General features: G+C 36.3%; 1 protein-coding gene across 1 annotated transcript; it reads right to left on the reverse strand.

Moving 5' to 3' along the window:
- Positions 1 to 17,116: 17,116 nt before the first annotated feature.
- LOC149145512 (acetolactate synthase 2, chloroplastic-like) lies at positions 17,117 to 17,545 on the reverse strand. Its single transcript, XM_089452482.1, has one exon. It carries the CDS (start codon positions 17,543 to 17,545, stop codon positions 17,117 to 17,119), a length of 429 nt encoding a protein of 142 aa, XP_089308608.1.
- Positions 17,546 to 17,894: the final 349 nt, after the last annotated feature.

Below are 17,894 nucleotides of genomic sequence, written 5' to 3' on the forward strand. Positions count from 1 at the left end.
ACATCCGAAACAGTGGGATCAAGTTTTGGCACAGGCTGAATATGCTTATAATGATTCTCCTAACAGGAGTACAGGGCAGAGTCCATTTCATATAGTTTATGGAATGAACCTAAGAGGAGTGTCTGAATTGAGAGATTTGGGTAAAGCTGAAATGAGGATTTCTCAAGGAGAAGATTTTGCTCCAGAGATTCAAGAAATACATGAACAAGTAAAACAACAGTTACAAGACAACAACACAAAGTACAAGAACTTAGCAGATTTGAAGAAGAGAGAAGTTAATTTTGAAGTTGGAGATTTGGATTTGTCACACCTAAGGAAGGAAATATTTCCAAAAAGGGAGTATAACAAGTTAAAATTTAAGAAAATTGGACCATGCAGAGTCTTAAGGAAATTTTCTGCAAATGCATATGAAATTGAGTTACTCCATGGTATTGGAATATTTCCAATTTTCAATGTTGCTGATTTGTACAGGTATGAAAAGGGACAGGTAGATGACACAACAGAAGACAAGGAAGAACAAGAGGTGGATTGGGTAAAACAATTACCTACAGCAAAGGCATTGCAACCAAAGAAGATATTGGATAAAAGAGTGTTTAAGAAGACAATGGGACACGAGTATTTTCAGTACTTGGTCAAGTGGAAAGATCAACCAATTGATGATGCTATCTGAGTGATAGATACCATGCTACAAAAGTTGGGTAGTTCTGTAGAAGAGCTCATGGACAGGAGCCCATGAAGAATTTTGTTCTCAAGAGTTTGATGTAGGAGCATGAGGCTTGAAGACAAAAGGCTTGATTTTATTCCAAAAATCCAAAAAAAATTACAAGCAAAGGAGTGGGATCCTTTAGCTGTCAATTTACAAAGCTTTCTATATAGGATTTGAGCTAGAATATAGGTATTTGAATGGTTTTGTAATTACTCCAAGTAGTTCAGACTTAGTTGAGATTCTCGAGGAGAATATCAAGCAGTTTAGGCATTTATCTAGGATTAGATAGATTTGATCCATTGATTGAGGATTAGATTGTTGGATGTAAAGTATTTATGTAAGTTTTGAAATATTGTAAGAGGATTTGGCTGGATTTGGCTATGGAGAATTAGATTGTAAAAGAATTGAAATATATCTGTATCTCTGTGTATCCTGTGCATGAATGGTTAAATCCTGGAGGCTTGGATTCCTTCAAATATCTCTGTGTATTGTTAATTTCCAGTTTGGTCCTTTAGAATTCGAGGTTGATAATATAACTTTGTGTTATCACGATTAAATCTTTATTTTTGTGTATTGAAATAGTCGGGATATGTTTAAAGAAATATAACTTAACCACAGTCTAAACTTGGCGGAAGCACTAAAATCATAGTGGAAGGAGAAAAGTCTGATAAATTCACGAGGGAACCCAAAGAAGCCTAGAACCGTCAGATCGAAAAAACCGTTATATCTATGGTAGTCGCGTGCAAGCAAGTGCCAAAGTTAAACAGAGGAATAAAGCGGTCTTCATAGGTGAAAGTTGTTTTCGCGTGGGCTTAAGAAGGTAAGCAGTATTTTGGGGTAGTCACATGATTCCATTTAGCAGCCGACACATAACACGGAGAAACTGTGTTTCTCGCGTGCTCTCGGCTTGATAAACATCAGCAAGAATTTCACGCGATATTAAGCATCACCCGTTGGATCAAGTGGGCTTCATCAATGGTGGAGGTTCACCAGGTTAGTTTGTGAGCGGGGAAAGAGCCAATTGTCGGATTGAAGAAAGAGGATGAACGGTGGAGAATTAATGCAATAAAGGTTGGGAGAAAGGTGGATGCGAGAAGTTTATGAACAATTGTTTGTTTTCCTTTCGGTTCCGGGGTAAGTGAAGTTCTGCTAAATTTCAGGTAATTTTAGAAATTCTATTGTTTTAGTAGAATATCTAAGTTTGTAGGTGGATGACTGAAACTCCAAGAGAAATAGAAGAAAAACTTCCACCTATGCTTGAGGAGATCATTTTTGGATTTGAACAATTATCCCTTACACCTGCAACTAGACCACCATGCCTAGTCTCACCTCCTACTTTTGTTGATGCTTAGTCTACCTTCACCATCTTTTTCTTCGAATATGCTTCGATTTAGGTAATTCGTCATGCTCGGCCCACACTAGAATGATCCTCTCACTTTTGGCTTCTTTATCCACAGCTGCATCTAATTCTTGACCGACAGATTCACTTGTAGCATTTTTTTTGCATATCTGTGATTTCAACACGGCTAAGACATGAACGACAGACTCACCTTCAGGTTTTTCTTGCATAACTGTGGTTTCGGCACGGCTAAGTCTACACAGGTAGACTCACCTTTAACATTTTCTTGCATATCTGTGGTTTTAGAGCGGTGGGCCCATGGAGGAAGGTTAATAGCTTTGTTGCTATCACAGTTCTTTTCCTCCTTGCTGGATTTGGAACCCTTGCTGTTCTTTCCCCTGAAGACGCTTCCTTTGGCTGAGGAGGGGGGCTCCACAGCCTCTGTCGTAGCTGTGGCAGCCATATTGGAACACTGGATTAAATCTTTAAACCTTTTAACGCTTATTATTTAAATCCTCTTTCTGCAATGATCCTCCTGTTCACCCTGACGGGTAGCAGTGGAGCATTGCATCGGCTTCTGCAAATCGTGTGAAAGGAGAGGATGAGGACCGAAAAGGCTATGGCTAGGACAAATAACCTGTTCTTATTCCTGCTCCTCCACCTAGGGCCAGTGTTTTTTGATCGTCTTGCTAGCTATCAATGCATGCTGAAATTGGAAGGAACTTTCCATTCTTAAGGTTTGACGTGTCAAATCATGTTGGTTCCAATCATTACTGTAATTGAATTAGAATAGGAACTTTCTAGGGTTCCAGTCATTACTCTAATTGAATTAGAATATTATCACTGCACAACTCTTATGGCGGACATGCTTAGCCTGATTCTGATGTTAGTGGTCTCACTCGCCTCTCACGTGACCAGATCCTTTCTCTTTTGGAGATTGCCAGCCATTAAGCTACAGTTGGCCATCTCCAAAGGAAAAAAATTTGGTCACTTGAGAGACCAGGGGGACCGCTCATCATAAGTGTTCGAGCTCCAGCATGAGTTGACAAGTCCAGCATTATAATCTTAATCTATGGACTCCTCCATGCTCTGCTCTGCGGCACACTTCTTCGCTTCCTAATCACTGTCAAAAGTCCCGATACCCTTAGCTTTCTTCTCCGCCCAACGCCAATCCGATGAGAATTCTTCGGCTCACACGTAGAAAATAATTGTAGAGGTTTTGATGCTTTTAGCAGACCTGATTTAATATACAATATAGTAGTGGTAATTAGTGATAATTCTTTTCCTCTGGTTGATTTGATTCAATTATTTAAATTTAAATTGAATTTTGTTTTCGCAGATAACAAAAAATTACATCGGAGTTCATGGCTTAGCTATTCAACTTTCCCATAAAGAAAACTAAAATTGTTGGATTGTGCAATACTCACCGACATTTAAGGTCATACAAAATCTTTGGATACATTTTAGGATTTGATCCTACGTCAGTTTATTAATGGAAGAATTGCATTTGTTTTAAAGTTATTTTCATTTTCATGTAAATTTAAGTGGGATTTTTTTTTTTTTTTTAATGATGATACAGGTTAACCGTCCAAATAAGAAGAATCAGACATTTTCTCGTTGATCAATGCCAGATATGAGTGCATTCAAGGTAATAGCATATTTCCTATTTCTTTCGCTCATTATTTTATGTTTAGGTTACATTGATAAAGATCAGATTGTATGATTTCTTTTAACAAAAAATATTATCTACGAAAACATTTTTATCTCTACTTGATGAGAGTGTTCATAGCCATGCTTATCCGATGCATTTTCAATTTATCCATTGAAACTTAAATTTCTAGTTTCTGAATTTTTTTTGTTTGCTATTTTCACAGGTAGAAAGGAAATGATATTTTCACAGGTAGGAACGAACTGCAGAGGCTAATGCGTGGGATACCTGTTGAAATGATAATTTCAACTGTAGCATTATTTTACCCTTGCAATGCGATCAGAGCGCAGATCGCAAATCGCATGCATGCTTTCTACCTCCATCTGTTCACTTGAATTCTTCCGATGCGATGTTGCGATGCGATCCGATCGCATATCGCAGATCGCACCCATATGTTTGTGCTCCACTTTTATTCTTCCGCCGAATGCGATTGCGCGATGCGATCAAATCGAAAATCGCAAATCGCATGATGTACAAGCTTGCAACAATTTACGTGAAGTGGAAGTTTCGTTGACCGCCGTTTTTGTCAGTAAAATAGTAAATGTCAGTAAAACAGTAAATGTAATTTACTGTGGGTTGGTAAACGTTGGTAGGATTTTAATTTTATTAGTTTTTTATCCACGGGTGTAGTTTTTGGTTTTTACGGAAAAAGTAAAAAGGCATTGTAATGTTTTTTTTTTGTGTGGTTGTTCGTTCATTATAAAAAAAGGGGAAAACCTCGCCACAGCGAATGTAAGAAGAATTTTTCACCAGGTTGAATGTAATGCACAACAGTGTAACTGTAATAAGTAAAAAAGAGGTTTTTACACAGCAGTAAAAAAATCTTTTCAAGAAGAGAACGAATGTAAGAAATTTTCTTTACACAGCATTGTAAATTTTTCTTGAGAGACAGAGTGAGTTTTTGGAACTGCATTTGAAGCAGTCTCTGGTTGTAATCCCTCTGGAAGAGGAAGAATCTTTTGTAACAACAGTCCTTTAATGAGTACAAGTTTTATTTGTGTGTGTGTAAAACTCTGTGTTCTAGAAACATTTTTTTTGTTGTTTGTTCTGCTGTGTTAAGATCCTGTGTGGTAAAAACAGAGTATTACTCTCTGTTCATATTTTTGTTTTGGAATTAAACAGAAAATTCCCAACAGTGGTATCAGAGCTTGTCCAGGCTCTTTGAAGGTGTCAAAGAAGTTGAAGGGAAGGATTTTTTTTACTGCAGCAACTTCTCCAGCAGAGTGAAGACTCAGGCAAAAGAATCCAAGGTATTTCTCAGTTATTTTTTAAATACAAAGTTATAGTTTAGAGTGCAAGAATGGTTGGCTCCAGCACCAGCACTAGCATGGGTATCTTTAATACTCAGCTCCCACAGTTTAATAGGAAAAACTATGACTATTGGGCAATAACCATGAGAGCCATGTTTGCCTCACAAGACTTATGGGAACTTGTTGAATATGGGTTTGAAGAACCAGGAGATGAAGATGAGTTTAATAGGTTAACTTAGGCAGAGAAAGATCTATTGAAGAACAATAAGAAGAAGGACTCAAAAGCCCTCGTATTTTTGTATCAAGCAGTGCATGAGAGTGTGTTTCCAAGGATAGCAGCAGCTAAGACATCCAAATAAGCATGGCAAACTCTCAAGACATCCTATCAAGGCATGGAGAAAGTGAGGACAACAAAACTACAGTTGCTGAGGAGAGATTTTGAGAACCTGTGCATGAAGGAGTCAGATAATATTGACTCATTCTTCACACATGTGATTGGTTTGGTCACACAGATAAGGTCTCATGGAGAAACTCTTGGAGAAAGGAGGATTGTGGAGAAACTATTGAGGGTCCTACCCTCAAAGTTCGATGTGATTGTCACCACCATAGAAGAGACAAAGGATCTCACAAACTTTTCAGTTGATGAACTTCATGCATCACTGATAACACATGAGCAGAGGTTGAGTAGAAATGAAAACTCATCTCTAGAGCAAGCCTTCAAGACCCAAATTCCCTTTGGAAGAGGAAGAGGTCAAGGCAGAGGGAACAAGAGAGGAAGAGGCAGAAGCAAAAATAAAGGTGGAAGGAACAATCCAGCAAATGCTCAAGGAAGAGGCAATAATCCAAATCAGAACCAAGGCTAAGGAAGCAACCAACAAAGTGGACAACACCATGCTCAAGGGCAAAGGTATGAAAAATCCAATGTCCAATGTTATTACTGTAAAAAATATGGGCATTATGCCAATGAATGTAGGAAGAAGCAGCATGATATGAATAATAGATCTAGTGCAAATATCACTAGAGAAAATATCAGCCAAGATAATGTGCTTTTATCTTGTAACATGGCTGAAACAAACAGTGATGATATATGGTTTCTAGATTCCGGTTGCAGTAACCATATGACAAGAAACATAGCCCTGTTTTCTGATTTAGATCAGAGTGTGAAGTCACAAGTCACACTTGGCACTGATAGTAAAATTTCTGTTATGGGAAAAGGAGAAGTAAAAATATTTACAAAGAAAGGTGAAAAGAAAACCATAGCAGATGTCTATTATGTTCTAGGAATGAGATGTAACCTCTTAAGTATTGGACAACTTGTTCAAAAGAAGTACAATGTTTTCTTTGAGAATGATCTATTCACCATCATGGATAGAGCACCCAACAAAAGATGCATTGCTGAAGTGAAGATGACGAGGAACAGGATGTTCCCTCCCAGAATAAAGGCAGATTTGAAAAATAAAGAAGTAATTGCAGCAGTGACTCAAGAGGCTTTCCAAAGCATACCAAAGGATGAAAATTGGTTGTGGCACTTGAGATTTGGACATCTCAACTTTGGATGTCTTAACTTGTTGAGTAGAAAAGGAATGGTAAGAGGATTACCATTGATAGAGAAACCGGACAGCCTTTGTGAAGGTTGTATCTTGGGGAAACAACACAGAGAAAGTTTTCCATCAGGGAAAAGCATAAGGGCAAAAGCACCCTTAGAGATTGTCCACTTAGACTTATGTGGACCAATGCAAACTCCATCACTAGCAGGCAGCCAATATTTTCTAACATTCATTGATGATTTTACAAGAAAAACTTGGGTTTATTTCTTGAAGAACAAAGGTGAAGTGTTTGAAAAATTTCACAATTTCAAAGAACTTGTAGAAAACCAAAGCGGGCTGCATATCAAAGTTCTAAGAACTGACAAAGGAGGTGAATATATCTCCAAAAAATTTCTACGGTTTTGTAGAGAAAATGGAATACACAAACAATTTACCACAAGGTACACTCTGCAACAAAATGGAGTTGTTGAAAGGAAGAATAGGACAATCATGGATATGGCGAGGAGTATGTTAAAGGCAAAGCATTTGCCAAATGATTATTGGGCTGAAGATGTACACTGTGCAATATATATTTTGAATAGGTGTCCTACAAAAGCAGTCATGAACAGAGTGCCGGAAGAAGCATGGAGTGGGAGAAAGCAAGGAGTCACCCACATGAAAGTTTTTGGATGTGTGGCTTATGCACACATTCCAAATCAGCTAAGGAAGAAGTTGGATAGCAAAGGGGAGAAATGTATTTTCATTGGATACAGTGAGGAATCCAAAGCTCACAGGTTGTATATCCCATCTACCAAAAAGTTTTTTGTGAGCAGAGATGTTCAATTCATTGAGGAGGAAGCTTGGGATGGAAGCATAGAGAAAACAATGAATGTTAAAGAATGTTTGTCTCACGATGAAGACGATGAGGATATGGCTAAAATACAACCCCAAACAACAACGCCAACACAAGGGCAGCAAGGGACACCCTTGAGGAGAAATGAAAGTGCTTCTCCAAGCACACCACAGGGAGGAAATTCAAGTGCTTCTTCAAGCACTTGTACACCAAATGAAAGAGGTAAGAAATTCAGAAATTTAAGTGACATTTATGATGAAGGTATGAATTATTTGTTTGCATTATATTGTCATGTTGATGACCCCATTCATTTCGAAGATGCAATTAAGGATAAGAAATGGATAGAAGCTATGGATGAGGAGATCAATGCCATAGAAAGAAACAAGACATGGGATTTGGTTGAACTACCAAAAGGAAAGGAAGTCATTGGAGTTAAATGGGTCTACAAGACCAAGAGTAATGTTGAAGGAAAAATAGAAAGACACAAGGCAAGACTTGTTGTCAAAGGATACAAGCAGAAGTATGGGAGAGACTATGAGGAAACTTTTGCATCGGTTGCAAGAATGGAAACTGTGAGAGCAGTGTTGTCCATAACAACACAAAAAAAGTGGAAAGTTTACCAAATGGACGTGAAGTCAGCATTCCTGAATGGAGTGTCAAAGGAAGAGGTCTACATTAAACAACCTCCAGTCTATGAAAAGAAAGGCCAAGAGCACAAAGTATGCAGATTGAAGAAAGCTCTTTATGGGCTGAAGCAAGCATCAAGTGCGTGGTACAGTAGGATAGATTCCTATCTACTAGAAAATGGATTTGAAAAATGTGAGGGAGAACCCACCCTCTACATCAAAGAAAAGGATGGTAAAATTCTAATTGTTGTGTTATATGTTGGTGATGTTATTTTCACAGGCAATGATGTTTATCTTATTGAAAACTTCAAAACAGTCATGAAAGAAGAATTTGAAATGACTTACATGGGTTTGTCGAGATACTTCTTAGGAATAGAAGTAGAACAAAATGAAAATGGGATTTTTATCTCACAGGCGAAATATGTTAATGAAGTGTTGGAAAGATTTAATATGCAGGACAACAAGGCAGCAACCACTCCCACAGTGATGGGATTAAAACTCAGCAAAGAGGACAGCAACAAGGATTTTAATAGCATAGTTGGTAGCCTAATGTATTTGACTGCAACTAGGCCAGATATAATGTTTGTTGTTAGCTTAATTTCCAGATTCATGGAGAGGCCAAAAGAAGCACATTGGCAGGCTGCAAAAAGAATTCTGAGGTATGTTAAAGGTACAAAAGGGTTTGGCATTTTATACACTACTCCAAAATGTTCAAATTTGATTGGATACACTGATAGTGATTGGGCTGGAAGTGTAGATTATCAGAAAAGCGCATCCGGTTATGTTTTTCACATGGGTTCAGGAGCCATCTCATGGGCTTCTAAAAAATAGCCTATTGTAGCGTTGTCTACAGCATAGGTAGAATATGTGGCAACTACAGCAACAGCATGTCAAGCAGTTTGGATGAGAAGGATGTTAAGGAGCTTATCCCAAGAGCAAGTAAAAGGAACTATGATCTTTTGTGACAATAGCTCTGCTATTGCATTATCCAAGAATTCTGTGTTTCATAATAGAACGAAACACATTGACACAAAGTTTCACTACGTCAGGGAATTGGTAAACAATGGAGAAATTGTCTTCCAACATTGCAGAACTCAGGAGCAGGTTACAGACATTCTAACCAAACCATTGGGGCAGAAAAATTTTGAGTTTTTGAGGAAATGTTTGGGTATGACCGATAACCCAGCAGTTGAAATTAAAGGGGAGTGTTGAAATGATAATTTCAACTGCAACATTATTTTACCCTTGCGATGCGATCAGATCGCAGATCGCAAATCGCATGCATGCTTGCTGCCTCCGTCTGTTCACTTGAATTCTTCCAATGCGATGTTGCGATGCGATCCGATTGCATATCGCAGATCGCACCCATATGTTTGTGCTCTAGTTTTATTCTTCTGTCGAATGTGATTGTGCGATGCGATCAAATCGCAAATCGCATGATGTACAGGCTTGCATCAATTTATGTGAAGTGGAAGTTTCGTTGACCGCCATTTTTGTCAGTAAAATAGTAAATGTCAGTAAGACAGTAAATGTAATTTACCGTGGGTTGGTAAACGTTGGTAGGATTTTAATTTTATTAGTTTTTTATCCACGGGTGTAGTTTTTTGGTTTTTACGGAAAACGTAAAAAGGCATTGTAATGTCTTTTTTTGTGTGGTTGTTCGTTCATTATAAAAAAAAAGGGGAAAACCTAGCCGCAGCGAATGTAAGAAGAATTTTTCACCAGGTTGAATGTAATGCACAACAGTGTAACTGTAATAAGTAAAAAAAGAGGTTTTTACACAGCAGTAAAAAAATATTTTCAAGAAGAGAACGAATGTAAGAAATTGTCTTTACACATCATTGTAAATTTTTCTTGAGAGACTGAGTGAGTTTTTGGAACTGCATTTGAAGTAGTTTCTAGTTGTAATCCCTCTGGAAGAGGAAGAATCTTTTGTAACAGCAATCCTTTATGAATACAAGTTTTATGTGTGTGTGTAAAACTCTGTGTTCTGGAAACATTTTTTTTGTTGTTTGTTCTGCTGTGTTAAGATCCTGTGTGGTAAAAACAGAGTATTACTCTCTGTTCATATTTTTGTTTTGGAATTAAACAAAAAATTCCCAACAATACCAAGCTAGAGCGGGAGCTTCTAGTTCACTCCCCTACAGGGAAGGCCTGCAAGCTTCTTTCGGCTCTTCCTCCCTTTTGGGGGTTTGTTACCATTTAAGCCATGAAAGAAAGGAACAAAATGACTCTTGGTCGATTGTTGGTATAGATTGACGTATCAATCCCTTCTGTCGTTAGTTACATCAAAAGCTACCAATGATTTAAGTTCAGCATACACAGCCCCCACACACCTGCTCTATGGTGCAACAGCAAGAGACACGATATATTTCTTCATTCAGGCTTTCTTAGGCACCAAACCAAGTAAGTTATTTCCTTTGATCGGTTTCAGAACATGTAGACAAGGGTTTTGTCGAAGGAGAAGAAAACGGAACATATTGCAGAGGCTCTAACGCGTTTGGCAGATCTAATTAGTGGTAATTCCCTTAGTCTTCTTAATTTGACTCAATTATTATTAGTTTGTTCATTTAAATTTGAACTTTTGTTGTTGCAGATAGAATTATGATTAATTTGTTCATTTAAATTTAATTTAATTTGAATTTTTGTTGTTGTAGATAGCGAAGAATGATAGAGTTGTTCATGGCCTAACTACTCAGCTTTCCCACAAAGAAAACAAAAATAGCGGGATTGTGAACACTGTCAAATACAAATACTTATAGTCATTTAAGGACCTATAAAATGTTTGGATTCAGAATAAATGGATATACTTAAGGAACTTATGAAATGACAATCTCCATTTTAGATTTTGGTCCTACCTCTGTCTATTGATTGTAGATTTTCATTTGACTTAAAGCTGTTTTTCTTTCATATGATTTTAATGTTGATTTTTTATGATAATGACCAGAGTACAAGATTCAAGCATTTCCTTGGTTTATCAGTGTTGAATATAAGCGCATTCAAGGTTTCTGTTTCTTTAGTACTTGCACTCACTATTTTATGTTTAGGTTACGTTCATAAACATCAGATCGTATCCATTCACAAAACATCTTTATCTTTGTAGTTGTAGTTTATGAGGGTGTTCATAGCCATGTTTATCCTATGCATTTTCAAATTTTCTAATGCATTTTTAATTTGTTTGATTGCATTTTAAATTTGTTTGATTTTTGGTAGAAGAGAATTTATTATAGACTATAATATTGGTATTTCCTTTTTCTATTTTAAATGTGCTTCATAATTTTTAATTGCATATTAATTTGATCATTTAAATTTAAATTGAATATGTGTTGTGATAGATATCAAAGAATTAAAGAGGAGTTCATAAAGAAAATGAAAATGGTAGGATTGAGTACATTCACAAATAATATTTAGATTATCAAAAATAGGTATGTTAATCTACAATCTCCCTCTAGTAGGTATATGCAAAAAAAAAAAAAAAAAATTAGATTAATCTACCGTCTCCTCTTCATAGTTAGAAATAACTTAATGCAACAAAAAAAACAAGAAATCAGAATATAATGTTTATAATGTGAGAACTTAGATTAAATTGTTGATTGTTTTCACAGAACTTAGGATTAAATTTTTATTGCAGTAGTTACAGACGAGCACGAGCTTGCTCTGCCTAACAATCATAGAGGGCATTTCAATACTGGGTCTGTGAAATTGTGAAAGGTTGCTTTGAACAGTTTTCTCCTCCTTTTTTCTAGTTCGGTGCTTTGTACTCCCTGCATAGTACGTTATGCATGTTGACTGTTAATTATTACCATTATCTTTGTTCTAACCAATAAATAATAATTTAGTCGCGAACTTTTTTAATTTTTTTTAATATTAATTTAGTTCAGAACTTTTTTCAATTTATTTTAAATTACCATTCGAAGGCCTAAGGTGAAAATAAAGTTGAACGTAAGTCCAAAGTGCACATTCCAAAACTATCTAGCTTTCCAGAATAGGCTATGTAAGCGTTAGTTCACTTGAAAACCCTTTCAGTTTTCCGACCTTATAAAACCTTTTATTCGTGGAATAGCTCTTACATGGCTAACAAGGAGCAATTGTGTAGCAGTAGTCCCTGCCGATGTGCAATGTTAGATAGAAAAATGATTCCCATATCATTTTTATCTAAACATGAAAATGCTACTGTAATTTCCTTTGTTGTTACTCCTTTTGTATTTTCATTTTCCTTGCTTTTATTTATTGTACTTGCAAAACATGACCAAGTATTTACAAACAAGACCATTATTACAACATAATCATAATTTTAATTTTCTATGCTTCAAGTATACAAGTGTAAATATGGGCATGGAATCCATCTCAAATTATAATATAAGTTGGAATGGAAAATTTTCTTGTTTAATGCATATAAAACAATTTTTTAATGTGTATAAAACTGGGTATGTAACCCACTTCAAAATATATAAAATAAGCCTAACAGGTTTAATTATAATACACAAATTCCATGTTGATTAACAGTAAAATTTGGATTGTTAGTTGTAGTGGGATTTCTCATCTCCAACCCTATTTTCATTGATGACATAGCGGATGAACTGTTGATATCAATGGAGTTGAGAGGCTATCGGACCGGGTGGTTACATTGGAAAAACCAATGAATATTTTAGTTAACTATTTAGAATTAATAAAGTGAGATTAATTAAATGGAAGGATTTATGTGATGGAAAACTAGAAAAATTAATAAGAAAGCAACCACTGAAAAGGCCAGATAATCAAATGGGATAATTAGAGCAATGACTAAAGAAATATTGACTTAAATAAATATCGACTTAAAAAGTAGGAGAAGCCAAAGCCATAACTGACTTAAATAAATATCGACTTAAAAAGTAGGAGAAGCCAAAGCCATAACTAAAACTCGAATTCGTTCAGGGAGGGTTTTGGAGGGATTGAATTATTTCGAAGTCTCCTCTTCATTCTTTCGTCCAGTGAGCTCATCCAACGAAAGGAAGTTTCAAATCCTAACTAAATAGAGTCAGACAAGATATATATGTTCAATAAAAGACATATATATGTTCAATAAAAGACATCTTTGCGATAAAGAGGAAGGCATTAATATTCCTGAATTGTTATACAAAAATGAAAATTTCTAAATGTTGAATCTCGCTCAAGGAGGGTTTTAAAGGGCTCAAATTATGTGAAAAGCGCATGTTCCAACAAATGGAAAAATACTAGTTTGCCAACTAATAGTGAATCACCTCCAACCGAAGGAAAGGGGATCCCAAAATATTTTCAATCAAATTTATAAACGAGATAAATGATATGCATGAAATTTAAAATAAGCTGGAAGTGATTAAGATTGTTGAATGAATTTTAGCAAATCACAGTGACGAAGGAAGTCATAATAAAATGAAGGAATTGATACGAGGAATGGAATTTTAGGGTCAAAGATGAAAGCTTCTTGTACCAAGGTAGCTGGTGCGAAATAAAATGAAGATCTACCAACTTAATGCGAGAAATAAATTCCATATCTCGAGGAAAATGTAAAGACTTTACGATGGTAATAAGGCTATAAATGAAAAGAAATCTAAGAAACCACTCATGACAGCAATATGTAATGGATGGGAAAAAAAGATAAATGAGTTAAAATATTATAAAACTAAGATTTAATTTGAAATCATCATAGCACTGGAACTTGTGCTTTATTTGCATAAATTTAAGAGAACCAGGCCATTGAACGCATTAGAAAGAAAAGTTGAAAAAGCCTAAGCCAATAAAGGAAAAATACTTCTAGAATTAAAAGAGAAAATTCAGGAAATTTCACCAAAGAACGAAGCATAAAGGAACATTTAACAGAAATCAAGTTAAATCACAAGATAAAGTAATTCTAAAAAAAATCAAAAGAACTTTCAGCTGAAATCCTCGTAATACTAAAAATTTTTCATTGATTTACATAAAATTTAACAGAAAACACTAGAAAGCAAAGTAGAGAAAGCCTAAACAAATGAAATAAATCCTTTTCCCCAACTCAGAAAGTCAAATCTAAAACACCTAGATGGTATCGAAATGTAGTGTACGGTTAGTTCATTGTTTTACTATAGCATTTAGCTGGGTTGTGATAACATTAGCTAGAATGCTTCTAATCCATTAGCTATGTCCTTGGCTCTGTCATGGAAGCGACAAGCACGACTATATGGGGAAGGACATGATATCAATGGTGTGGATGAGTGGCCAAGAGATGGACCCACTAATTTATTTATAGAAAATTAATTACATTATATGAGGCTTGCATAATTTGACACATTGACGTGGTTCTCAAAGGTATTTATATCCTTGGCACATTCTGACATTGTAAAAGCTTTTCCGTATTTATACATCACCACTATGCACACCCTCGATTAGATGGGATGGAAGGAAATGATCACTAGATCAGTAGGCTTGGGATCAATGGGTGGAGCTTTGTGAAGTTGTGTTATAATAAAGAACTTGAATTGCACACTTTGCTACGTGGAACGCCAAAAAACCAGTGCACTTGATGGATCAGGAGAAATGTCCAAAAGCTTATTCTCTATGGGTCATTAGCGCTACCCGTAATAATTCCTTCTGTCAATATGAGTGACCATTTTTTTTAGCTTGTCCGCTACCCGTAATAATTCCTTCTGTTAGTATGAGTGACCGTTTTTTTCAGCTAGCCTTTATTGGTGACCGTTTTTCAGCTATACAATCTCCTTGTTGTTTCATTCACAGTTTCAATTATACCACTCCTTTGTATTTAACTTATAACAGATCTCGCAACATCAGGTATTTTTTTGGCATATCATATACCTCGCATGTTCTATGCTTCATTGTTGGTGGCACAAATTCATCTACTTTGCCAATCGTGTCATCAACCTAGTAAGCACAACACCCTTTACTATTAAAAACAATTACAGTTCAGATGCCTCTCTATATTGGAAAGATCCCTTCAAACTTCGAATAGAGCAGCAATTTTGATGTGCAGTACCAATATACAAACCCTTGATAGGATCTTGTAGCTAAAAAAACTAATATACTGAAAATAATCTAGATGTAAACAAAATTATACCAATAGATTTGATTAGAGTAATATCGAATATGAAAAACATTCGGATGACTAGCGAGATACTTTTATAAGTTGTATCCCACAAAAGACGAAGAATAAAATGAGGTTGCTCCATGATACTCTTTGGATGGCACACGATTATACATTAGAGTGTATTAAAAGCCTGCACGGCTCTGCCAGAGCTCTGAAGAAAAAGCCCTAATAGTAAGACTTGTAACGGGGATAACAATACATACCTTTCGATCAAGGAAATGAAGAATCTCAAGGGGTTTTTCATCAAATTTGAGATAGACAGGGCAAACCACGGTCTTCACGGTCTGCTTCACTGTATCAACGTCGAGATTTAGAGGTCCTGCGTTCTCCTTGGCATAATAATATAAATTAGAAAGGAAATGGTTGCCCTCAACACGGCAATTTGGAAAAGGCCCAAGTATAATCATGTCTCTAACCATGCCCATCTCTCATTTTCAAGCACCGACATGTCTCTTACCATGTGCATCGCAGTTGTACATGAAAGTTGCCACCTGCTAGAAGTCTCCAACATATGGCATTCTGACACCAACAACTGGCCATTATGCACGACTAAAATTTGGGTGCAACATTGAAAAAGCTTTGGTTATAAGAAACCTTTGGATATCAAAAAAAACTTTGCCCCGACCTTAAAATCAGTTGTCACAACATGCAAATTGGACTTAAGTTAAAATTAATTGTCACAACATTCTGCAAACTCAACTTTGGATAAAATGAATTGTCACAACATTCTTTACATTGGGATTCGCCAAGGTTGAAATAAGAAGTCGTTTTTTTTATATCCAAAAACTTTCGTTAAAATTTAGATGAATGAAAATTAAATTATAAAATTTTGGTTAAATGTTGATAACGGTTAAAAAAAATTGGTCAACTAATAAATTAATGGATAGTCAACGATCTATCGATTGCTATAGTCCTGCTAAAGGCAGGGACTAATAACAGTTTTAACATGACTATCGGATTACCCATGCTCAATTTACATATCACAGCAAGTGTATTTACCTACATTGCCCATCTCTGGTGACAATAGTGGTTGGTAAATTCAGTGCTAAACATCTATTCGGAGGTAAATTATTGGTATGAAGAGAATAACTTATTTGATACCGTACTTTTTGTGGACTGGTAACCGGTGCTAATATCTTTTATTTTGGAATAAGGGTAAAACTATTCAAAATTATTAGATTAAATCAAAGAGTGTTGGGTAAGATTGATTTTTATATCCACACATTTTGCAAATACTTCATATATTTTTGCCCATGACCCTTTCTATCTCCTTGCCCATTTTAATCTAGGGTTTAAACTGTGAAAATTCCTTTCTAACTTTTAACCGGCATTCACCAAGTGCGCCCTTCCGGTCATCCTACAGTCACGGTGGTATAAAAAACATGGGGATCAGTTGACATGAAACGGCCAGGAACTTAGCTACTTGGTCAACATGTAATAATCAAAATCGCATGTGTCTATTCATGATAATGGCAGGGTGAACAGTGGGCAGTTCTCCAAAATTGTAGGTATTGGTTGGTTCACTAAAACTGGTTGACATGTTTTAGGTATGTTTGCCTTATAAAACGATATTCCCATTGGGAACCATACTTAGGTGTTGATTTCTAATTTTTGAACATTCTTTATAAAACTACCATTCCCATCAATATCAACCATAGTCACTCCAGGATTTCCAACAGCTGCTCCCACTGTTGCAGGAAAACCAAAGCCCATGGCACCAAGACCCCCTGAAGTCAGCCACTGGCGGGGTCGGTCATATTTAAACCACTGAGCAGACCACATCTGATGTTGATCCACTCCAGTGGTGATAATGGCATTATCACTATAGTTTTTTGATGGTGTCGGCCAAGTGGGGGGTTGCTTCCATGTGATTTCATTTCATAATTTATAACTTATTTTCATAAGCGGATATAGGAGATTAATCAAAATATCATATTGTTGATTTGACTTAACCTTTCATTACCGATTAAAATCTTGAAATCAGACTAGGAGTCCATTAGATTTAAAAATAATTATGAGATAGCGAAATTGCGTGGTTTGGATCTAAAATCAGATTGGAACACAATAAGAGTAAATAAAGAATATGATTTTATATTAGCCTCTCTGGTGACTCGAGGAATAACATTAACATCCATGATCAAGTAATTGTGTTTTGTGATAGACTTAGTCACCTCCACAACTGGAGTTTCTTGAAAGGCATCTGTGCCTATCATTCTCCGAGGCACCTGACCAGTAATAGCAACCAAAGGAATGCTGTCAATTAATGCATCTGCAATACCACTTACCAGGTTGGTGGCACCACGACCAGAAGTTGCAATGCAAACACCAACCTTTCCAGTAGACCTGGCATACCCCTCTGCTGCAAATACTTCTCCTTGCTCATGACAACAAAGGACATTTTTGATGATCTTGGATCGAATAAGTGCTTGGTGAATTTCCATAGATGCAACTCCAGGGTAGGAAAAGACATCTTCAACACCCTCCTGCTCTAAAGCTCTACAATGACATCTGCACCTTTTCTTGGCTCATTATCTGCATAACGTGAAGTGAATGAGCTTGGAAGAATCTTGAGAGATGTTTGTGATGGGAGCTTCAATTCCACTGCAGATTCACTCCATTCTTGTAATGTGCTCTAATTCTCTCAACAATTGCAGATAGTTTTATCGGACTGAAGTCGAAGATCTCTTTTTTCACGATTTTCTACCTCGTGACTAACTGTAACTAGCACCAAAACCTTTTGAAAGGATTGGGTGTTCTTTGTTGGCACACAATGAGGTCCCAGGAATGTTG

Source organism: Pinus tabuliformis, chromosome X (genome assembly GCF_031772625.1).
Source record: "Pinus tabuliformis cultivar Carrire ecotype Pingquan chromosome X, CPIR1, whole genome shotgun sequence".
Taxonomy (NCBI): Eukaryota; Viridiplantae; Streptophyta; class Pinopsida; order Pinales; family Pinaceae; genus Pinus; species Pinus tabuliformis.

Excerpts from the sequence above, each read along its gene's own strand:
- LOC149145512 (XM_089452482.1), bottom strand. The coding sequence starts at position 17,545 with ATGGAAATTCACCAAGCACTTATTCGATCCAAGATCATCAAAAATGTC.